The sequence below is a fragment of the Neomonachus schauinslandi genome, chromosome 12 (genome assembly GCF_002201575.2).
Source record: "Neomonachus schauinslandi chromosome 12, ASM220157v2, whole genome shotgun sequence".
NCBI lineage: Eukaryota > Metazoa > Chordata > Mammalia > Carnivora > Phocidae > Neomonachus > Neomonachus schauinslandi.
In genome coordinates, this window is record NC_058414.1 from 73,034,807 (window position 1) to 73,059,751 (window position 24,945).

At 37.8% G+C, this 24,945-nt stretch overlaps 1 protein-coding gene across 1 annotated transcript in view; it reads left to right on the top strand.

Annotated features, from left to right (window-relative positions):
* The window catches only part of MET (MET proto-oncogene, receptor tyrosine kinase), a 114,938-nt gene that overhangs the window by 67,913 nt on the left and 22,080 nt on the right, over positions 1–24,945 (top strand). Inside the window, exons 4-14 of the mRNA XM_021699277.2 lie at positions 543–677; positions 1,439–1,612; positions 6,258–6,418; positions 8,201–8,303; positions 8,416–8,552; positions 8,997–9,158; positions 9,929–10,028; positions 13,860–14,078; positions 20,706–20,852; positions 22,433–22,589; positions 22,791–22,931. Of these exons, the coding sequence (XP_021554952.1) occupies positions 543–677; positions 1,439–1,612; positions 6,258–6,418; positions 8,201–8,303; positions 8,416–8,552; positions 8,997–9,158; positions 9,929–10,028; positions 13,860–14,078; positions 20,706–20,852; positions 22,433–22,589; positions 22,791–22,931 (1,636 nt within the window). The remainder of the gene's footprint in view (positions 1–542; positions 678–1,438; positions 1,613–6,257; positions 6,419–8,200; positions 8,304–8,415; positions 8,553–8,996; positions 9,159–9,928; positions 10,029–13,859; positions 14,079–20,705; positions 20,853–22,432; positions 22,590–22,790; positions 22,932–24,945) is intronic.

Here is a 24,945-nt window from a genome sequence, read left to right on the forward strand (position 1 = left end):
CAGCCCATTATTTTAAAGTACCTGAAGGCCTATTTTGACCTTAGGAGATCTATAAATATGGCTTAAGAGTAGCAGAGCTGGAACTGGATCCAGGTCCTCCAGACTCCCTGTCCACTCTCTATTCCATGACGTCAAGGAAAGCTGCCCAGTGGGGCAGGGCGGGTGAATAAAGTTAAAAAATAATCTGAAATCCTTGTAGCATAGGTGAGTTCTTCAGTTCTGGGGAGAGTTTTGGCTCCTCCAGTTCCCAATACAATTGTGAGGATTTGTCTGCATGTGCTGGCTGATTGACCAAAAGATCTCCTTCCCTATACACCATTAAAAGATCATATGCGAAAGTCTGCCTTGGGGGTTCAGAGGAACTGCCTTCAAGACAGGAGATTAGGAGATGGTGTATTGATTTACAATGAGATAAACACTTGGGCCTTTAGTTCAAATACCCATGAGCTCTCTTAATCTGTTATTAGCATTATCATCCACATTTTCTACTTATATTTAAACTGAGCTTGTTGGACTAAGTTCATTTGTGTTTTGTCTCTCAGGTTGTGGTTTCTCGATCAGGATCGTCAACCCCTCATGTGAATTTTCGCCTGGATTCCCACCCTGTGTCTCCAGAAGCAATTGTGGAGCACCCATTAAACCAAAATGGCTACACGCTGGTTGTCACTGGGAAGAAGGTAAGCCCTGTTCCCACAGGGTGGTTTTTCCTGAGTGGATTTTTACAGTATGTATCATGTGGTCCTTTTTAACTTCTCTCTTGGTCCTGGATTCACTCTCCTCTCTCAGATTTTTTCTTGAATATTCCAGAGATTTTCTGAAACCAAGTTAAATTTTTATTCAGGAAGACTGGACCAAAGGGAGGTCTTCATTATGTGTACTTCTCCTTTTGTCCTTTATTTCTCAATGAGAAAAACAAACACGCAGAATGAGAATTACAGACCTAAGGGCAGAACTCTAGTGTGGGCAGATAAGTCCTGAAATGTACATTGGAATCTGACACCAGCCAGTAATCCCTCTTCTCTGAGAGAAGGAGGTGCATCTTGATGCTAAATGATATGTAAACTTACTTAGAATTTCCCAGGGGTTCAAGTGTGTTTTCCAGCAGCTTAAATTATACTCTCTTGTTATTTTAAAATCGTCTCAGACAGACCAAAATGTCCCTACTAAATAAAACCTCTAACGCTGTATGACAGTCCTTGTGTTCCCTGGACAGTGATGGTAATGTTTATCACATATGCGCCAACAATAGAGGAAAGGAAGGAATTTGGTTTTTTTGTTTAAATCACTTTATCATTATTACATAATTTTCACACATAGGTGCTATCTCTGGTAGACTCTATACAATTAGATTCACATGTATCTTTGGTGTATTTAGTTTTCACTGAACAAACAAACAAAAAACCCCTCTGGAAGCTCTCTCCATCACTTTTCTTCACAGATCACCAAGATCCCACTGAATGGCTTAGGCTGTGAACATTTCCAGTCCTGCAGTCAGTGTCTCTCCGCCCCTCCCTTTGTGCAGTGCGGCTGGTGCCACGATAAATGTGTGCAATTAGAGGAATGCCCCACTGGAACATGGACTCAGGAGATCTGTCTGCCTACAATCTATGAGGTAGGAATCTGTCAGCTGTCACGTGTGTTTTTGGTAAACATAATCCCATTAATGAAAAAATTCTAAATTCAGTGTATTCATTTAGCTGTGAGACATCAGCCGAAGCACCATCCTTCTCCAACGTTTTCCTTCAGGGTGGCATTTGGGCGCATCACCCTGAGTCCTGGACCTGAAATATGTGCTTTACACTCACCAAGTAGTTCTCTCCTTGAGCACGTTGCTCTCCCTTAGTGCTCTGTTAATAGAAGAGTGGTGGCTGGTGAGCAACGTTGCTCCCCATTTCCTCACCCTGGGTCCTTTTCCCTCCTGACCCATCTGACTCAGTGATTCCTCACCACCAACTTAATCAACCAGGTGCCCGGACATGAGCCTCCACCATGCACAGAGGTCTGCTCATGGCATAACCCAGAATCTTAAGCTGAACCAGGCAAGCTAGGGATGCCAGCCATGATGGGGCAGAGAGGACAGAAGATTTCTTCCTGTCTGGTGTATAGGTGGTGACTTTGTGTCATCACACAGAAGACTAGAGGTTACTTCCCAGGCCAGTGTAGGAGGCAGGTGGATAATGAACACCCACGGATGGGTACGTGCCTTCTCTCAAAGTTTCTGGAAGAACAGTACAGGTACAACTGATGACTAATACTAACATCTATACTCTGTGAGCCATTTCATTCTTTAATTCATTCCAAAAATATTTATTGACCGCATACCATACAGCAGCGCTCTTGTAGACACTAAGGAAACGTGGTCTGAACGAGAGGAAAGTGCCTCCTCCTATTAGGGAACTTAGCTTCTGGCAGTGAGCTCAGTCATGGCATTGTAGCCACGCTCTCCAACTCTCTGCTGCCTTATTTTTGGTGAAACAGATATTTGGTACTACGAAAATCTCCATGGCAATTTTTTTAAATGTCTCGATCCAAATACGTTTTTGCTTGAAAATAATTCCCTGGTGAGGACCCAGTATGTGTTTTCCCTGCTCACATATAGAACAGTTGGACTTTAGTAAATGACTCTTGTGAAAGACTCAAGTTAAAGGTCTCGGTCACCTGGTTCAAGCCCAAGTAAACAAAGTATGCAAGTCAGAACAAGAACAGCCCCCCCAAGCGCATGGCTGTTTTCATTTAGTTACGGTTTGGGGCAAGATTTGTGCAGGGTGACTGGATTTTAAACCAAATCATTTTCTGTTAGGTGAAACACAGTTATTAAGACTTAGCTTGATCATCCAGGGAATAAACTAGAAGATAGTAAGAAAACAAACTTAAATCTATACTGTGGTATTATGTACCCTTTTTTTTGGTTCAGTATATTTTTAAAACCACGTGCAAATTTATACTTTTTTAAACACAGCCTTGGCAATTTGAGACACTAGAAATCTGAACTCAGTAATTCCATGAAAGAGATATGGGGAGAGTATATGTGGGGTGTGTGTATGTATGTGTATATACATGCAATTGAATCACAACAATTTCATTTCAAAAACAGCCAAAGTGGTGTTTTAAGTACAGAGCAGGTTGAGAGCCTATACAAATGGGACATTTAATTTGACCAATGTACTCCCTTCTGTTACTCATGAAAGCCATATTAAAATGTTTTTTTTAAAACGACTAAATATTTTAGGATTTTCTGGAACCAGAGAATCTCTCTCCCTCTGCTCTCACCTTCCCTAACTCCAACTTTCTGTAGTTGGTGATCTTAAAAGGTTGCATTGCATCGTGCACAAGTCAGTGAGGCTTGGGCTATGTGGTTAGGAGGAAAGTAGTGCAGCTGAGTCCATAAATCCCTTTCGGTTCATAGTTGTTAGGAAGATTTCATGCTGCACTAGACCGTGACATTTAGCATTCTTGCTGCAAAAAATAAGACAGATTATTCATCTATTTCTTATCTGTCTTAAACACTATAGGCACAAAACCCAACTAGCGTATAGTTTGACTTTCCAGTAAATGTGAGTTAACCTGCTTTCAAGGTACATGATGTTCAGTGGCTGAAATTCTTTGCAATTCCACATAAGAGAGATTTCAGGATTGCAAGCCCGTTATTTTGTTTCAAACATGTTATCTGATCTCATACTTAAAGAGCAATGAGAAATGCTTCAGAAAAGGAAGAGCACTTTCCAATGCATTCTGAATTTATTAAGATAAAATTGTCATATCTTACAGGATTGAATTCGGTCCCAGTGAGACAATAAAATGGTTTATTAATTGATTGGAAGACTCAGATAAGAAGCAACAGTGATATCTTATGGGGTGGGGCGGGGGGAGGGTGTCATTCAGGCTACCACCAATATATTTGTGACTTTTTAACTACTGAAGAGGCAAATTCTAATTTTCCGGGGCGGGGGGGGGGGGCGGTTATTGTTGTTTTAGCGCTCTCATGTATTATCTTGGTGGGTTTTGAAAATGTGATCATTTAAATCATTTTCACCTGCAAAAGGGTGCTAGTTGTTTGGTGGCTGTTTCTCCCGTGTCCGGACAGGTGGGAGACCTAGCCTCTGTGGCTTTACGCCGGACACTCATTTCCTTCCCACAGAGTTTCCCTGCCCTTCAGGATAACTCAGAGTTTGCCAGCTCATTGTTGGTTCTATCCGAGGGTGTGTTGTCCAAAACCACTTCCTTCCCTTTCCCCTGGAAGAGTGAACATTACCCCATAAGCTAAGGGGGAAATGTTCCAATGCCCTGCTCTAATATCTCAGCCCAGGGAGGAAAGCTGAGTTCAGCTGAACTTTTGAATCTTGACCAACCGACTAGTAAAGGTTTTATAATCTCCATTTCTGTTGCCAGCACACCAACTGAACAACTCTCAGTGTCTTTTCTCAAATCATCACCCAATCCATTTGCCTTATGTAGAAAGTGATGATGTATGTAGAGTGACAGACTTCAATATTTACATAGAAAGGGGGGGGACCTAGGCGGCAGGATCAGGCCAGCATCAGCCTTAGGCAGCTGTCTTCTATGGGAACCTCCTCCTGAAACAAGGGAAAGGCAGCTGTGTGGCTGCCTCAGGCTGAAGAGAGTCTGGGAGGTTTAGATGGCTTGCCCTCTCCTACTGGATTTCTAACATAATAATAAACAGGTATTTTTTTCTCGAGCAGTTCTCATTTGCCTAGACATGGACAAGGTAAGTTTTCATGGACGGCACAAGTGTGTAATGGATTTTGTGGATAAAATAGCTATCATAAAAGCATTAAGCTAAGACTTTAAAAGGATTTGGTGGCAAGGGTAAGTTAAGACTTTGGTTTGCGATTGTTTACTTGGGATGTATGGGAATGTTTGGGAATGTGTATTTAGCTAAAACCCTTCTAAATTATGATAGAATTACTTTTAGACTTTTACTAACTGGCCTTTAGCAAACACCTTTACTGGTTTTTGAGTTGCCTCTATGGTGGTGCTATGTTTTCCCACCATTGTACTTTACAGCACAATTTACAATATGTCCCCCCCCCCCAAAAGAGCATTTCCTTTCTCAATTGTGACAAAGCTGCCGAGGAGAAGCTTATTTTTAACTTGGAAATTTGTTTTGTTTTAATAGTTTTAGCCTAAGAACTGTTGTCTTATAGACTTCATAAGCACCTACTGCTATTTTATGTCACAGTTGCCAAAATTTTATTAATGAACTCAAATTTTACTTTCAACACACCAAAAGTAAGCCTGCAATAGAAAAATGAACCTATTTATTTAACACTGAACATGGGGGAGAAAAAAATCAGCCCTAGAAATGAGATGTAAAATAATGCCAAGAGAGATAATTAGAAACATTGCTACGATACAGATCACATTTGGGGCTCTTTCTGGTTTTTGTAATATCTATTTCTAATAGAAATAATATATTGTATGTATTTATTTAAAATTACATCATTTTTTAAAAGCTGGGTGTGTCAACTAACCAGCTGGTATATATTAAATGGTGACCATATTTAAAACCCCAAATCAGTAATAAATATGAATTAACAAGTATAAAGAAATAGATTCATTTATTCCTTTGTTAGTGCTTGGCACACAGTAGATGATTTGTAACGAATGATGAATGAGTGAATGGTAGATATATACTGAATACCTTCTATGTGTTTGGTATTATGATATCTGCTGAATGCAACAATGGATACCAAGAGGTATTTTTACTATGTGACTTTCTTTCTTCTCTAGGTGGGGAATACCATAGTTCACAAGACTGTAGCAAACACCCAGCTCATACATAGAACAAGACACATATTGATGCTTGACTTCTAGGGCCCATGAAAGATTTTTGATCAGAGTTTGATTAGAGGCCCATGAGTTATAATGAGAGTTACAAGAATGTGAAAGTCTGGACCCAAACTGTCTACTCCACCCTAGAAGATTACCAGATGAATTCACTTCAGAGTGGCCCAAGAAGGCCCTTCATTTCCACCCAGGCTGAATCTGCTCTCTGTCCCATCTCTGGATCTCCTGAAAACAACTTATTTTATCAGCACATCTTAGATAGTTTTAATATTTGTTCCAGCTTCTGTGAAATTTGTGACCCTTTTTCCTGCAGTGAAAATTCCATTTTTTAAGACAGTGGCAGAACAGAAAAATTCCAGAGTGAGGATACATGTTGTGTTTGTTTTGCACACAAACAGAAAATAATGTCTTGATGTTGTGTTTTTTTAAGTTCTCGGTTGTCCTTGTAGGTTTTCCCAACTAGTGCACCCTTGGAAGGAGGGACAATGCTGACCGTATGTGGCTGGGACTTCGGATTCAGGAGGAATAATAAATTTGATTTAAAGAAAACCAGAGTTCTCCTTGGAAATGAGAGCTGCACCTTGACCTTGAGTGAGAGCACAACAAATATGTAAGGATCTTTAAATGTTTTTCTGGGGTATGGTTGGAAAACAAGTTGTGTTTTAGAATGAATGCTTGTAAAGACTGTCCCAAAAGTCCATGTCTTGAATTAGAAAGAGTCTTGGCCCTCTAACATCCCTTGTGGAACTGTTTTGTTTTTAATCCTATTTACTTATCAGGATTAAAAAAGGAAAAAAGTGACATTACCTAGTTAAAGAAAAGAAGAATCCAGCATCTGGGAGTTTTTCAACAATTTTTGTAACATTTCTTCAGAAGTTGTTGGATAGATTTGAAAGAACAGCACTGGTTGGACTTGCTCCATCTTTAAAGTGTTCAAATATAGAGTCTCCAATGGCTTTTTCTATAAAAATCAGTAAACAGCTCAATAAAGACGCTCTCTTCTAAATTCACTTTCTAAACCTCAGAAAATGTAGTAAAGCAGCTCAGTCACATTTTTGAGACTTGTTTCTTTCTTTCTTTCTTTCTTTCTTTTTTTTTTGATGCACTTAAATTTATATTCAGCTGATATTTATTGGTATTATAATGTAAGAAGTGTATCTCATTTAGTCATTCATCCCAGGAGATAACAATACTATACTGATTTTACAAAGGTGGTGTCTGAAGTTCAGAAAGGTGGAGTCTAGAGGGATGCCTGGGTAGCTCAGTCAGTTGAGCATTGCCTTCAGCTCAGGTCATGATCCCAGGGTCCTGGGATCGAGTTCCACATGGGGCTCCTTGCTCTCAGGGAGCCTGCTTCTCCCTCTACCTGCCACTCCCCCTGCTTGTGCTCTCGCTGTGACAAATAAATAAATAAATCTTAAAAAAAAAAAAAAAAGTGGGGTGTAGTTTAGCAGAGGCAATCCAGAGAGTAAGAGCTTAACAGGCCTTCAGACTCAACTCTCCTGATCCAAGATGTGTGCTTGTTCCACCATTTCCTCCATGCACCTTCTATCAAATGTAAATCCCATAATGAATGGAGAATCCAGAAATGTTTAGTTATCATGTAGTAATAAGAACCAAACATTTCAAGTTTTATGGTTGAACCACTTCTATCAAGTGGTTATTTTATACCTTGTAGAATTCCTTCCAAGATCACACAGAGGTATAAATGTACTCATTTACTGAGACCAAAACATCAATTAATGTTGTACTTGTTTAGGCTAATGGGAAAACAAATTCTTTCTAGAAATCTCCCTTGTAAGTTCTTATTCATTGCTTTATATATTAGAGCCTGTAAAAGTAAAACATAATTCATTCTCTTCTTTAAAAAGTTGCTTAACAAAACAAATCACATTTATACTTTTTCAGGACTGTAAGATTATTAATTCAAAAATAATTCTATGGAAAGTCTGTCACAATTTCACTATTTTTAAGGTAATTTAATAAACACATGACACGTGTAACCACAGAAATATACCTGTTGACATAGTTTAATGAAGAAATTTAGTTTATAATTAGCCCATTGTTTCATATGGTATTGAAATATTTCTTTATCTTATGTATGCCAAACATTATGCTAACAATTTTAGAGGTTTAGACTTAGATTATTATGAATTTTTCAATTGGTGAGGTCAATATTGATGAGGTTTAACAGTTCCTGTGTTGTCTATGTGAAGTGTAATAGTATAGAAATGGAAATATATGATTTTTAGCCCTAATGCTTACCACAAAACTCTGCTTGCTATTCAGAGTAGCCAGCTCACAATTTACGGTTAATGATCCTCCACATAAAACAGCCAAACCAGAAAATGCCTTTGGATTTGCAACATATTAAACTTTGGGTTTTTTTCAGGCTGAAATGCACAGTTGGTCCTGCAGTGAATGAGCATTTCAATATATCCATAATTATTGCAAATGGTCGAGGGACAGCACAATATAATACCTTTTCCTATGTGGTAAGTCTAAGCACTACTGTTCTCAAGAACTAGGATATTTGTTACTTAATCTATTTAGAGTCATAAAATTAACAAGTTACTTTGTTTTGTTTTGTTTTTATTTCCTATTCAGGATCCTATAATAACAAGTATTTCTCCAAGTTATGGTCCTAAGACTGGTGGCACCTTGCTTACTTTAACTGGAAAGTACCTAAACAGTGGGAATTCTAGACACATTTCAATTGGTGGGAAAACATGTACTTTAAAAAGGTGTTGTAAATTTATTTTTTGTTGCATCAGTCAAGTAGGATTAGTATCTATACCTAACAAATCAAGAAAAGATTGTTCTTTTTGTGTGTGTGTGGAGGAAAATCAAGATGTATATTATTTACTCCCCTACTGACAAAACTTCCTCCTTTACTGTTTCTGATTCTTAGAGGTGAAAGAGCTCAGTTTAATCAAGTACCAAAAAGATACTTTAAAAATTGCTTAAAATCCCAAAAGTTTTGAAGTCATAGATGGCTTGTCTACAACAAGACTAAGTTTGGGATCCAGTCAAATGTAAATAGGCTACATTAGAAAGCGCTTTTTTCTAAACATATCTGGAAATTCTCATTTAGGAGCCACTGAGTGATATACTTTTGATTTATGCATATAATTCTAAAATATGTGTATCTAATAGCTAAGGTCAATTTTCTTAATTTTTTTGTTCAGTGTGTCAGATAGTATTCTCGAATGTTATACCCCAGCTCAAACCACTCCAACTGAGTTTCCTATTAAATTGAAAATTGACTTAGCCAACCGAGAGATGAACAGCTTCAGTTACCAGGAAGACCCCATTGTCTATGCAATTCATCCAACCAGATCTTTTATTAGGTAAGTAAAAGCTTCTGATGGGTATAAGAAAATAATGAACATAAGTATGATGTGTCTGTCAAATAGTCAAGAGGAATTGCAGTTTTATCTCTAGCTTTAATGTTGTTGCATTTCTTTTAAAGACCGCCTTTCTAATTCAGGAGTGAAAACTACATTCAGGTTCTGAGTACAATTTGACTTTATCATTGTTAGGTTCATGCCAAGAAACATTTTATCCTACTCTATTACATTTTAAATGGATTTCAGTGCAACAGTTTAATGTGGCACCATAGTATTTATGCACTTATATTATGTACACGTTAAGTCTGTACTAACTTTAGTGGCCAAAAGTGGAATTACCTTTTTTCCCTCCATTCTTCAGTGTATTTTTGCTCTGCCTGCTTTAGACACAGCTTTTCCCCATACCAGACTCCCTTTGAATCAGTATTTCATTGGGCCCAGTTCAGTCTGCCTTGTTTCCATTAATTCTAACAGTAGTTAAGTTCATCTTACTTGGATTTATTTTTAAAAGAGAAAAAAAATGTTTCTTTTGCATATTTTGTGAGTAAAAAAAAAAATACATTTCTTCAACTTACAAAATAGGAATTTAAAAACATATTTCCAAGTTCAATAAGTTGTTTCCAAAGAAGAGTTACCACTGAACTTCCATTTGACTTGGCTTTGACTATAAATTGCAGTCACTACATGTGATGTAATTTAACTTCTTTCTTAAAATACTTGGTAGAAAAAGGACCTCTCCATATTGCTGTTTTTCTATTTTATTTTGCCAGTGGTGGGAGCACAATAACAGCTGCTGGGAAAAACCTGCATTCAGTTAGTGTCCTGAGGATGGTCATAAATGTACAGGAAGCAAGAAGGAACTTTACAGTGGTAAGTCCTTTGAGAGATAGTTGTACTTAAGACCCTGCATCTCTGCCTTTACCACTGGCTTTCAGGGTACATAGGACATTTGGGGTTTGCTTTTAATTTTGCTAGTTACCTTCCTTGCAGCACAGATCAAGTAGTATATTTTATACAATAACTAAAATTATCTTGCCTCAGGCTAACATTATAAAATGCACACACACACACACACACAAAATGCTAGACACAAAAGATGATTACCAACTTGAGGCAGTGTTTTTAAAGATAGTCGGTACAGATAGAAACTACATCATTCCCTGTCTTAGTTGAGGATCCTATAACAAAAATACCATGGACTGGGTGGCTTAAGCAACAAACATTTATTTCTCGCGGTTCTGAAGGCTGGGAAGTGTAAGATCAAGGTGCCAGCAGATCCAGGTGTCTGGTGAGGGTACTGTTTCTGGTTTGCAGAAGACCACCTTCCCTCATTGTATCCTCACATGGCAGAAAAAAAAAGAGGAAGCAAGCTCTCTTGTGTCTCTTCTTATTTTTTTGTTAAAGATTTATTTACTTATTCATTTGAGAGAGAGCGCTTGCGCATGAGCAGGGGGAGGGGAAGGAGGAAAAAGGAGGGGCAGAGGGGGAGGGCAATCCCTGCTAAGTGGGGAGCCCAATACAGGCTCAATCCCAGGACCCTGGGATCATGACCTGAGCCAAAGTCAGATGCTTAACCGACTGAGCCATCCAGGCGCCCCTTGAATCTCTTCTTATAAGGGCACTAACTCCTTCATAAGAACTCCACTCTCATAACCTCATTACCTTCCCAAGGCCCCATCTCCCACCATCATGCTGAGGATTAGGGTTACAACATGTGATTTAGGGAGGGGCACAAACATTCAGTCCATAGACTTCCTCTCTCCCTTTTTTTAATGCACCAAAGAACATTGCCCTTTTGCTCTAATCTTGCAACAGCATCTTTGTCTTTCTAAGTGGCAGGCACACATACGTTCTTACATCCCGGTGTAAGAACGGTGTTGTTACTGTTCTTCTTGTCCCTTTGTTAGCATATTATCAAGTAATGAGAAAGAGCATTAGAAGACTGATGTCCTGGAGTGTATGTTTGGTATTTCTCCACCTTCCCTTCTTTTATTTGCAAAGTCAATCAAAATTAAATGAAGGCGTCCTTAAAAGTGATTGATCTAACAATTTATATAGATCACATTGAAATGATAGTTTTAGTTTAGACTTTAGGAAGGTTGGAGTTATTTACAAGGATTTCATATTTTTGTTGATGTTTTTCTCTAATATAAAATACCATAATCTAGTTGGACTTGTGCACTCAACTAAAAATGAAAGTTCTAAGTACCCACCCCCCCCCCGAAGCAGGGTCTTGATTGGGCAGGTGACAGATTGAATTACAGCACTTTCTTTTAGATTCTCCATCCAATATTTCTTGAAGACTAAGGCCACAGTGTTCTTTAATTACAAAAACCAATTTGGGGCTAAAAATGTCAAGCCAAATCACCAAACAATAAGGTCATCTCCAATGAGATTTCTCTTGACCTTCTCAATCAGCCACATTGCATCACCTCTAAAGAGTATTATTAGATTTTTATCATATTCCTGAGAGATTGTACTCCAGGGAGTCACCATATGAAGTAGAGAGCTTTAAAACCAATCCCCACACATGGCCACAAATAAAGTTAGAATACCACTGCTATTAATTTAAAGAGCATCACTTCTCCACAGCCAAACAGAACAATTTTTCATTAACCAAATAAGAATACCCTTTTTGGTGTTGGCATGTGACTCTTTAGAAATCTGAGGAATTATTAGTTTATCTAATTCTCGCTGAGCCTAGGTTTTAAAATTAATAGCTAAATTTCCTTCTCCCTCACCAGCATTATAATGACATGTAGATGCCTTTTGGCTTTATTCATTCATTGGTAATCAAACATTTATTTAAAAACCTCCTAGATGTGAGACATATAAGAGTTCCATAACCCAAGGAAGATTCAAACAATGATAGAAGATAAAAATCTTATCTCTACATATCTGGAAATGTAAACTTCTCTTGTTTTAGCCACAAACTTAATATCACAATAGAAGTATGCATTAGAATTGGGCAAGAATGAAGAATTCTATTTGACTATTGTTTGTGAGAACTACCTCATAAAGAAATGTGTGTTCCTTCCACGTTCCTTGGTGCTTATAGAATTTGAAGCTGACCATGATGAATTGAACCCATTTATTATTTAACAAATAAAAACTCTTGGCCAGGTCTGATTTAGATATACTGATCCAGCCATGATAACTTTTAAGTCCAGCAAACTCTAAACTTTTAAAATAAAAATACTAAAAAAATAATAAAATAAAAATACACCATCTTAACAAAATTAATATTAATTAATACACATGATGGCCCATAAGCCAGCAGTTTATTGTATAGTTTTCAAATTTCTTATTGTTAAGAATTATTGTACTCACAATAAAACTGTTCATTTCCATTTTTCAAGATGATAATAAATAGCTTTTGGCATTATAATATGAATTTTATATAAAACTAATATTTTATTTATATTATATCTATGTATCTGTTTTCTTTATCTGCTTACAACATGCATTTTAAAATGTAGGATAATGTTTTTAAATTATTTTTAGAAGAAAATATCAAATATCCAATTTTGCTTGTGCTTTTTATGTATATCCTGAGTCCTTTTTCTATTGTGGGCATAAGTAATTGTTTTATCTCCAACTCTACTTGTCAAAGAAAAGGAAATCTAAGGATGTTGTTGCTTGTTTGTCTTTTCCTTGGGGGAAAAAATGCAACCATTTAACCTTAAATGTGCCACTTTGTGTTGCTGGTTTAGTCTAAGCACAATCAAGAGGAAACCACATTTTCCAAACTTCCATAAATCAGAATTCCAAAGGGGAAGATTTGAAATGAGAGATAAAAGCACATGAAATAATAATAGCAGACCCTTTGTAAAATAGCGTAAGAAAAGATCTACCGATATAGAATATAGAGTGAGCAAGAAGCCATAGAGTATGGGAGTTAAGGCAGTGAATTCAAGCCAATGGCCTAGGATTTATGTTCCCTACTCTGCCATTCAGAGCTGTGACCTGGTCTAATGACATTAGCTCAAAAAGCTTAGTTTCTTCATCTGTAAAATGTGGGTAAAATCATAGCACCTATCTCTTAGGACTGTTGTGAGGATGAAATGAGACCAGCCTATAAAGTATTTTGCACAGAACCTGGCACTCAGAAATTGATAGCTTGAAACACACTAATAAGATGACCTGACTACAGAGCTACTTACAATGTCATCAGTATGGTGCTCGGTAGTTGGCAAAGCATTTACCATGCAGTATCACACACTGTGAATAACATTTTAATCTTAATTCGGGATTGAGGACACTGAGTCTCCTACTAAGGGCTTCGCTTGGATTCTCACAACTTATTTTAAAGGTATGATGTGAATCAAGGACTTCTAACCACACAAAGTCCAGCTCTCATTCTGCCATTGGTATTTCATAAACAAAGAGGCAGTCCCTCCAGGTGACTGTCCTGTCATCTTAAGGAAAATAACAGTGATGGAGGGACAGCCAGCTTCAGTTTGATCAGTATAGCTTATTCCAGGCCAGTGAAGCTCCGTGTTCCTTTAAAGATTGTGTTGTTTGGATGATTTTGCATCTATCATGTTACCAGAAATGTGTTCTTCAACATTAGTAAATTAAATGCAGATTTTTTTCAAAAATTATATATTTTTAATTGTCTAAAACAGTGAACTGTGGAAGTTGCTATTGATGTTGTCAAGCTATCTTCTGTCTAAAGTGGATAATTGTGTCTTACTATAGGCATGTCAACATCGCTCTAGCTCAGAGATAATCTGCTGTACAACTCCTTCACTGCAACAGCTGAATCTGCACCTCCCTCTGAAAACCAAAGCCTTTTTCATGTTAGATGGAATCCATTCCAAATACTTTGATCTCATTTATGTACATAATCCCGTGTTTAAGCCTTTTGAAAAGCCAGTGATGATCTCAATAGGCAATGAAAATGTACTGGAAATTAAGGTAAGAAATGCTTAAAAATGCTCTCTGAAATCATCACTTGAACTTAATTGACTTCATAGCTGTATGAATAGAACTGTTGTACTGGGTCATTATCTTATACTACATCAGCAAATATCTAAGCTCTGAAAAACAAATCTTTTTGGCATAAGACTGAAAGTTAAGTATAATCATGGACTTCTTTTTAATGAAGCATTTAAAAATTCTTGTGTGTGTATTAATAAGTAGCAAATGTGGGACACAATCTATTAAATAGGCTGCCTGTAATGCATTATCCTCCTGCTGTTATACATTTCCCTGGACACCTAAATGTGCTCATTATAAGATAAAAGGTAAGAACCATGAAAGTAAATGCATCAGTTGTAGTTCTGTACTTCCGTGAAATACTTGGAATTTTGTATCTGAGTATGGTCATCTCTAAGCTGATTTCTAAATGGAGCTGGATTTCCTCTACTGTAGGAATATAGCAGCCTCTAAATGTAATTCAATTGGAGAAACAAATTATCTTTTCTAAACCAGCCTGTTGCAAACAAAGAACACTATAAAACACAGAGAGGTTAAGTGGTTTGACAAGTGATGGAACAGTGGCAAAACAAAGACTAGAGTACAGCTCTCTTACATCACTTCAGTCATCTTTACTTCAAGTAGTAATAAAATGGCAAAATGATCAGGACTTTATCAGTAGCCCCAGTCACTAGAAACAGCAAAATACTTACCCTTCACCATGTTGTTTTAGACATTCAGAATTTTTCCCCTGAAAGATAGCCTGGATGCCAATATGAGCAAATACAAAGTAATAGGATAGTCCTTTTTTAGATATAAGTTCCTGTAGATCCTCTCCATCTAAGTAGCAGTACATTTCTACTGAAGTTTTTCTGCTTTTTCAACAAGATTTTATCTACAGCCAAATTCATGCACACGTTCATACTCATATAAGTTTACTAACCTCGAATTGTGTTTTGTACAATAATTAAGCAAGCCCAGCATGAAATTAAATGGAAGCCTGCTTCAGTGAACAGCATGTTTACCACAGCAAAGTTCTTTCATCTGCTTCTTTAATTAGTTTTAGAAAAGGAGAAAGAGCTTTTATCACTTCTTTTTTTTTTTTCAATAAAACTAATCTAGTGTGACCTTTTGCTTTCAACAATTACTGTGTTTGCCATTTGAAAGATTCCATTTGGTTTTTCTTGATGAAAACAAAGGTTTATTTGCAAATATTTTTATGCCCAAACTCTATTTTTCTGTTCCTCTACCTCTGATGGAAGGATTAGAAATAAATGGTTCTTTATCTACCCTTCCAAGCAGTCTTATATAGAAGAGAAAACTTCTTTTTCTGTAAATTAAATACCCATTATTCAATGTCCTACAAAATTGTTGGACCTAGAAAAACATGATTTGACATCATCCTTAGCCTTTCGGTGCTGTTCCCAACATGGCCCAAGCGGTCTCTGGAAATAGACACAAAACACTTTCTTTTTTTCTCTACATACAAAATGACTCTTTTCTCTGACAAGGGTATAACATCTGTCATCTCACAGAGTGGCAGTTTGGGGAGAAAAAGGATGATTTAGAGGGATTATTTTGGTATCATCATTCAATCTCCCATAGTCCATTTGCTTTATATATAAGAGGAAATATAAGGTGTAAGGAAAGATTGTGTGACAGCTCTTTAACCCTTTATCAGTTTCTAAAGTGGATCACATTAAAACCTCTGTCTCTCTTGGGACAGAAACAAAGGAAAGCAAAGCATGAGAAAAGAAAAGAAAGAAAAGACCTCTTCCAGACATGCAGTGGACTGTTTTTATCAAAAGAAAGGATGCCATTTTATTTCATGTTGTGCTTGTCCAATTACGGTTCAAAACATGAGTGTGAAGTAGGTTGTATTCCATCAGTGAAAGCTATGGAGAGAATTATGTGTTTAGAGAGAGAGTTGCTCCTTATTGCCAGGAGGAGTTCATGGTCCTCAAGCAGCCATGCATACAGGAATTCCCTGGCTAAAAAGAGATTGTGAGGGGCACCTCGGTGGCTCAGTCGTTAAGCGTCTGCCTTCGGCTCAGGTCATGATCCCAGGGTCCTGGGATCGAGCCCGGCATCGGGCTCCCTGCCCTGCGGGAAGCCTGCTTCTCCCTCTCCCACTCCCCCTGCTTGTGTTCCCTCTCTCGCTGTGTCTCTCTCTCTGTCAAATAAATAAAATCTTTAAAATAAAAATAAAATAAAAAGAGATTGTGATAGTCTCCAGCCCTAGTTGCAAGAATTGCCTCAGTCAGCAGTATACCATGACCAAGAGGGTCAGCCAAGTTTGGATCAAGAGAATGTAAAAGAGACCAAGGATCAATCATTCCTCAGAATGAACCAGAAATCCCATCGATGTGGGAGGTAGTTTATGGCCAAGGTTCCAAGTTAGTCAGGACCAATTGTGGATAATGGTCATCAAAAATAGACATCTCCTTTGGAGTACACACCAGGGCACCATGTTTATGTCAACAGCAGCTCACATTTTTGTGGAAGATTAGTTAACATAGTACTTTTTTTTTTTTTTTAAAGATTTTATTTATTTATGTGGGACTCGATCCCAGGACCCTGGGATCATGACCTGAGCCGAAGGCAGATGCTTAACGACTGAGCCACCCAGGCGCCCAACATAGTACTTTGATATATATTATTTTGTTTCAGACTCAGACCTGTGCAGTTTAGAGGTCCAGTAATGATTATCCCCACTTACAGATAAGTAAACATAGGTTTAGAAAGCTTAGGTGATTTGTCTTTTCCCTAATTATCTTATTATGTGACTTTCTGTGCATGAGCATATTTTATGGAAAGTAGAGAAGTACAATATGTAATGCTGTAACAAAGACTGCCTGACACTGACCTGGTGATTTATGTTATTTTGGAGCAAATTTATGTATATGATCATAGAGATGCTTCAGAGGTCCAGTCTGGAGAAGTCAGCTAAACCAGGAAAAGGGGACGGGAAGATCAGCAGTTTCACGGTGCCCCAACTAACCAATGAAGAAACCATTTTAATTTTAGTTCATGCAGCTTTTCCCAAATTACCAGGAAATTTCTGCAAATGCCTATTAACATCCTGTGGAACTCAGTTTTGAAGGCTTCTGTGAAGGTTCTTTTGCCTACTCTCTAAACTGAGGGGCTCCTATCCTCTGGAGGAAGTATAAATCTCCCCCTCCTGACCCTATCACCACCAGCTCGCTGACTTTCTGCTTGCCAACCTCCCTGGACTGTTGCCTCTCTGGGTCCTCTGCCAACTTGCACCTCACTGCTCTAGCTGCTTTCCAACTCAATCTTGTGGCCACCTGGATATATGAAATCTTGTAGGATCCCTCCCTCTACATATAATGCTATTTTTGAAATTCTACCTACTGCCACCATCCACTGTGTTCTGTAACCAGCTCAGACATGGGTCCCCAGGTCTGAATCCTAGATAGAAACACTGTGTCACACCTGGCCAGAGTTGGAGATGAAAGGAATAAGGGACATCCTAACATAACACATTAGGAGTAATAAGTTTTCACTTTAGAAATATATTTATTGGGGTGCCTGGCTGGCTCAGTCATTAAGCATCTGCCTTCAGCTCAGGTCATGATCCCAGGGTCCTGGGATCGAGCCCCGCATTGGGCTCCCTGCTCAGCAGGAAGCCTGCTTCTCCCTCTCCTGCTCCCCCTGCTTGTGTTCCCCTCTCGCTGTGTATCTCTCTGTCAAATAAATAAATAAAATCTTTTTTAAAAAAAAGAAAAGAAATATATTTATTTTAATAGTATAGTGAAAAGAAAAACCTCTGTTCATCTTTATCTTCTCAGTAACTAGAATTGTGTCTAACACACAATAGATCAAATGGAATTTGATTTGCTTCATGACCTAGTCCCTTCTTGAACCTTATTTCTGAATGTGTAAAGCTGGAATGACAATAATACCAACCCAGGGGGAGGAGGGGGCTGTCTTTACAAGACAAAATGAGATAATTATAATTCTAAATTGCTCTATGTGTGCAGGGGATTAAAGACCAGAAAGTTTTTTCTGTGCTGCTTTATTTAAAAGAGCATATTACCATTTTAATGACTGAAGAACTGAGCCAATTTTTATGTTCTTCTATTTAATAATAGTTAATATTAAATAATAAGTAAATTTAAAAAGTTCTAAACACATGCATTTTTCCCACAACTCCATGAAGATATGTTTATTCTTTTTTTAAGATTATTTATTTATTTGTCAGAGAGATAGAGCTAGCGAGCACAAGCAGGGAGAGTGGCAGGCAGAGGGAGAAGCAGGCTCCCCACTGAACAAGGAGCCCGATGTGGGACTTGATCCCAGGACCCTGGGATCATGACCTGAGCCGAAGGCAGATGTTTAATGGAATGAGCCACCCAGGCATCCCAAGATATGTTTATTTTAAATGATAAAAAGTACCCTATATTGATTTTTATTTTTTTCTGACTTGGACCCCTCTGCATATAATAGTGGATGGCCAGTATCCCTTTGGATAGTAGACTTTTATTAAAACAATTACACATACAAAGCTGATAGTAATTACTTATATGTCATCATTTATTGTATGTTCCCTACTAGGCACAGATGAAAAGGGGTTCAATGTTAGCTGAGTGGTCTCTTTTTGCTTTAGAGAAGCCTTTATGCAACATCCAAGGAGACCTGTGCCTAAAAGAAGGAGTATTGGAAGTGCAAATGCAGTATGTTCATCCCTTCCCCCAGCCTTCATTATCCTCTAAGCAAGCAAGACACATTTTAGTCATTCCCTCATAAATCAAGCCCTGCAGCTCTTTAATCTCTTTTCTTTGTCATTCCCTGAATTCCCTCCAATATGTGAGTGCGTGCCTTACCCCTCCTCAGACCTAACCAACAAGTTGTCATTTGAAGCCCCAAAGTGACCTGTTAGATTTATGTGCTTTTACATTGAATTGCCCTGTGTGGCTGACCTGGTTCAATGGCATACACATACTGCCTCTAGAAATATCTAGAAAATAGAAAGATAGGGTTTGTCTCTATCCATTTTTTTCTTAGACTCCAGATTCATGTTAAAAAGAAGTATTTTCTTCTAACTTCTTTCCCCAGAATGATTTCTGACCTACCAATCTATTGAAATCCATGTAAGACAATGTATATAAAAGCAGTTAGCCAAGTACTAAAGATCACATAAAACAAAGTAGCAGTACTATAGTTATTACTGGCTGCTCTTTGTCCATAAGTAAAATAGTAATATGTTTTTATATATTATCCTTTTAACTTTTAATAAATAACTGTGCTCATTAAGTCTGTTTTTTTTTTTTTTTAAGATTTTGTTTATTTATTTGACAGAGAGAGACACAGCAAGAGAGGGAACACAAGCAGGGGGAGTGGGAGAGGGAGAAGCAGGCTTCCCGCAGGGCAGGGAGCCCAATGCGGGGCTCGATCCCAGGACCCTGGGATCATGACCTGAGCCGAAGGCAGACGCTTAACGACTGAGCCACCCAGGCGCCCCTGTACTCATTAAGTCTTGATATGAGAAGTTGTGCCTACATTTTCACTTCTTTCCCAAGGCTAATTATTGGTTTCTTCAACAAAATGTTGATATTCTTTAAATTCAGTTAACTAAATATGTCAAGTTGCAAAATTTTTTTTAAATCCTCATGTAACTAAGTGTTCAAAATAATGTAATCATTCTCGGGGCGCCTGGGTGGCTCAGTTGGTTGAGCGACTGCCTTATGCTCGGGTCATGATCCTGAAGTCCCCGGATCGAGTTCCGCATCGGGCTCCCTGCTCGGCAGGGAGTCTGCTTCTCCCTCTGACCCTCCCCACTCTCATGTGCTCTCTCTCATTCTCTCTCTCTCAAATAAATAAATAAAATCTTTAAAAATAAATAAATAAATAAAAATAATGTAACATGCTCTGAAATCATAATGAGGGTCATATAACATCTCAGGAATTTCTGTAAAAATGAATTTATGTGTAAGATTCAGCTGTGCAGGAAGGATGAAAAGAAACTGCCCAACTCAAACACAAAAGGAATATATTAACATAGATCAATTAGTTCAGAATCTCTGGAGATGGGACCCAGGCATCAGTATTTTGTAAAGCTCTCTCAATGTGATTCTAAAAGTAAAGCCAAGTTCAGTGTCACTGCATGAGGCAGTGTCAGTGCAACAACTGAATATCTAAGTTATTTCCCTTTTGCCAACCATTGATACCCCCTAAAGACATTAATAAGGTGATTGTGGGTAAGAGGTCATTTGATGGAAGGGTGTGGAACAAACATCTCTCCTTTGCTCTAAAATCCAGTTTGATAGAAAAGCTATAAGGGCACCTGGCTGTCTCAGTCTGTAGAGCGTGCAACTCTTGATCTCAGGGTTGTAAGTTTGAGCCCCACATTGGGTGTGGAGATTACTTATAAATAAAATCTTAAAAAAAAAATCATAAAAAGCAATATGCTGTGAATCCTAATTAGTGCCCCCAAATGATCATGCTCTCTTGCAACTATCCAAATTCCCATGCAAATGAGTATCGTAAAATCATATGTCTTGGCAAACAACATGGCCTATGTTTGCAGTATATTTATGTTCTTTCCACAATTGTTAGCATTCCTGCAAAACTGTGAAGTGTTAACAACCTCTTTTTTTCTTTCAGGGAAATGATATTGACCCTGAAGCAGTTAAAGGTGAAGTGTTAAAAGTTGGAAATAAGAGCTGTGAGACTATATCCTCGGATTCTGAAGCCGTTTTATGCAAGGTCCCCAGTGACCTGCTGAAATTGAACAACGAGCTAAATATAGAGGTGGGATTCCTGCATTTCTCTCATGATGTAAATAAAGATGCCAGTGTAATTATGTCACTTGCAGGCTTAAAATAAATCATTAAAGCTCATTTGTGTGTTGGCTTTGGCTCATCAGCTCAGGCTCGATTCTTAGTTGTTATTTTAGAATTAGTGAGTTTTTGTTGCACTGTCTCCTTCCCAAGCTTTAGAGGGTGGATCTCAAAAGTCCTTCCTAGGCACACTCCCTCTCCATCATGCCCCACTTTTGACAAAATTTATTGTAACTCTCAGGAGGGATAAGGGCACACCCCTCAGTGCCCTCCCCCCACCTCTTTGTACCAGGAGGCCAGAGCCAACATACTGCCGCTCTCCACAGTGACCTCAAATTCATGAACAAAGTAAAATAGGAATTAAACTATTGTATAATAACTTCTTTCATGTTGCACCACACAACTCACACATTTAAAGTGTACAGTTCAGTGGTTTTGGGTGTATTACCTTATTAATTTTTTAAATTATGGCAAAATACATGTATCATAAAATTTGCCATTTTAACTATTTTTTAGTGTACATTTCAGTGGCATTAATTACAGTCACAATATTGTGCAACCATCACCACTAATTCCAAAACTTTTTCATTACCCCAAAGAGAAACTCTGGAACCATTAAGCCATACTGTCATATTCCCTCCTCTTCCCCAGCCCTGGGTAACCTCTAATCTATTTTCTGTCTTTATGAATTTGCCTATTCTAAATATTTCATATAAGTGGAATCATACAATATTTGTCCTTGTGTGTCTGGCTTATTTTACTGAGCATGTTTTCATGGTTCATACAGGTTCTAGTATGTGTCAGAACTTTATTACTTTTTAAGGCTGAGTAATATTCCATCATATAGATATACCACATTTTGTTTATCCAAGAATGAGTGAATTTTAAAGGATTCCTGAAGTCTTCTAAAAAGTTATAAAATGGTAGGGGGGGGGAGAGTTATGGGAAAGTACAAAAATACTATAAAATTTAAGGCTGAATCATGATATCAGAGTTTAAAATTCAAAAGGACCATAAATCCTAAAAATCATACCATGTTAAAGCCAGAAGAATCCTCAAAGATTTCTTCTATGTCTCAAAACTGAAATAAAAATATTTTGCAACTTTATTATTCCATGTGATTATTTACCTTTTATGGGAAGTCTTCTCTGCCCCCTACCTAATCCTTCAAGATAGAGTAAATGTCCCGTGGTCTCTGATTATTCATACTTCTAAGGTATATTTCATACTGTGTTATCACTTATTTATGTGTTTGTCTCCCTTTCTATAATTTAGTTCCTCAAGACCAAAAACTGGTTTTTATTTATCTTTTTATCCCTAATACCTAGTTACAAGTACAAACAAAAGTACTTTAGGGATCAGTAGCCCCTGATTATTTGAACACTGAAACAGAATTGAGGAATATCTTATTGCTCTGAAGGCAATTATGTCACTTCTAGGACATTGATAACCAGCTGGTACTTTGGGTCGAAGGAGAGTGATTCAACCTGCGTAGTATATTTTGTATTTATCATGGCTAACTTCTGACTTTTCTGTACTTGTCATTTTTAGTGGAAGCAAGCAGTTTCTTCAACCGTCCTTGGAAAAGTAATTGTTCAGCCAGATCAGAATTTCACAGGACTGATTGTTGGTGTTATCTCAATATCATTAATAGTCTTATTATTACTCGGGCTTTTCCTGTGGCTGAAAAGGAGAAAGCAAATTAAAGGTGCATTTTTTTTGTTGTTACTATTTGCTTTAAGAAGTTACCTGAAGTATACAGTCATTACAGTTTTAAAATGCCATCGATTCATGTGTGTTGTCTTATATGCAATCCACAAACCCATGAGTTCTGGTCACTGGGTCAAGGTCTACTGGGACCCATGATAGCCAAGTCTTTAACGAGCTCTTTCTCTTTCTCTGTTTTAAGATCTGGGCAGTGAATTAGTTCGCTATGATGCAAGAGTACACACTCCTCATTTGGATAGGCTTGTAAGTGCCCGAAGTGTAAGCCCAACGACAGAAATGGTTTCAAATGAATCTGTAGACTACCGAGCTACTTTTCCAGAAGGTATATTTCAGTTTATCGTTCTAAGAAATACCTATACATATACCTCAGTGGGTTGTGGCATTGTTGTTTATTTTTGGTTTTGCCTTTATATTTTTATAAAAATAAAAAAGAAGTATTTACCTCTTCTTTGGCCAAAGAAGTATTTAATTTGACACAGAATTACATGGCTCTTATTTTTAAATGGACTCGTGTACATATTACATTAGATCTTTAGAGTCTTTAAGTTTTCTTCTCACAAAAATGTTAATTTTAAAATCCATTTGAGCAAAGGTAAGATGTTTATCATCTGAGTTCAATGCTAAGAAGTTGTGAAGCTCTCTTTAACAACCCCGGAAGATTTAAGATACAAAACTTATATTTATTTAAATATAAGTGGGCACTGATACTTTTTTTTTTTACCTATGAATCCTCAAGCATTAAAATTATACCTTTAGTATCCCCTTAAAGGATTCTCAGTGAGCTGTCAGTACACAGCCTTTTACCCACCAACATTCCAGGACTTGAATATATTCTGCGTCTTATCCAATAAAAACCTTCAGTCATGCCACTTAAAAAGGAGTGGTTAACACCCTCTGCTTTGCAAAACACTAGGCCTAAGACTGGTCAGGTTAACCAGAGAATTTCACATTGTTTTATTTCAAGTCTCCTGGTAAAAGCAAAATGTCTGTATTGTATCTGCTTCTTTATCTTTAGAAGTTTCAGGACGTGAGTCAAGTACAGGCACTTCCCTGGTTGAATATTTACCATTGGACAAATAAAATGAGTCACAGGTGGTTGGGGATACTGGAAAACTAGAAATTGCTCATCAAAACAAGTACAAGAGCAATGAGGCACTTCATATTTTAACTTTTTCAACCCTCACTGCCTCTCAGTTTTTGAAGCTTACATTAGTTCTATAGAGATACACATAAATATTGTCTTTGCCCACATGACTCCATTGCCTTTGAAAATACATGCCCTTAACAACATGAACAAATCAAACCCAGTTTATAGCTTTGAAATTTACATCTATTAGTATTTTATATTCACACTTAATAGCTCTAATCTGAGATCATTATAATTCACACGTATTTTTTTTTTTAAAAAAAGCTCATTTAATCCTTCAACCTTGTTACTGAACAAACCTCTTTCAACATTGCTGAGAAGCTTGAGTTTTATCATCTTTCCTACACTGAAGCTGAACTTTCAAGACATGGAAAAGTAAAATAGACAAAAGGTCATGAGAGATGAGAATGAGGGAATGCGCAGCCAGCATCTAATGAAGAGGCAGCTACACAACATTCCTCTCTATGTCTGGTGGAGACAGCCTCCCCATCAGTCTCCTGCAGACCCAGAATTCTCTGTGGCATTACAACAGAATCTCACACCAGTGGTTTAAATTCGGGTTTGCACGTGTTTGAATTTAGCCTATGAGCCACTAGAATTTCTATGCAAGAGGACTTTTTTTCCTGTATCTCACCAAGGATTTCCCTCAGTCTCTGTACCCTGAGAATTTAGAACTCTGATCTCCAGGTGCAAAGGTTTGGAAAGTGAGGTGAAGGAAATGAGCTCAGAGAGGCTTATTTGCATTTCTTTCCCCTGGGGACGTTTTGAAGAGCCTGACTCTGGGATTAAAAGAACCCCAGCACCCAGCTAAGCTTCTTTCTTCCCTCGCCCATCCAACATTCCAGGTACTCACCTGAGGTTCTGCCTCCTTCCTTTAAGGATGTATCTGTCCTATCTCCAGTTAGTTACTGTAACTATAAGTGGCCCCCAAAGCTTTTGAGGAACAACTGTTGAGATTTACTGCTTTAGCCAAGTTGATATTAACCAAACTGTACACTATGGAAAATACTAAGAATGCTTAAACGGGGTTAGGAATAGTCAGAGTACCATCAACTTTTTTTATGCCCCTCTCTCAAGTTCTGACTTTCCTAGTCATTTGCAAACAAGCTATATTATCTTTTAATGCCAACAGGGACCCTCCCAAACCCTCTGGCCTCTCCCCATGTTATGTACTAATATACTTCAACAC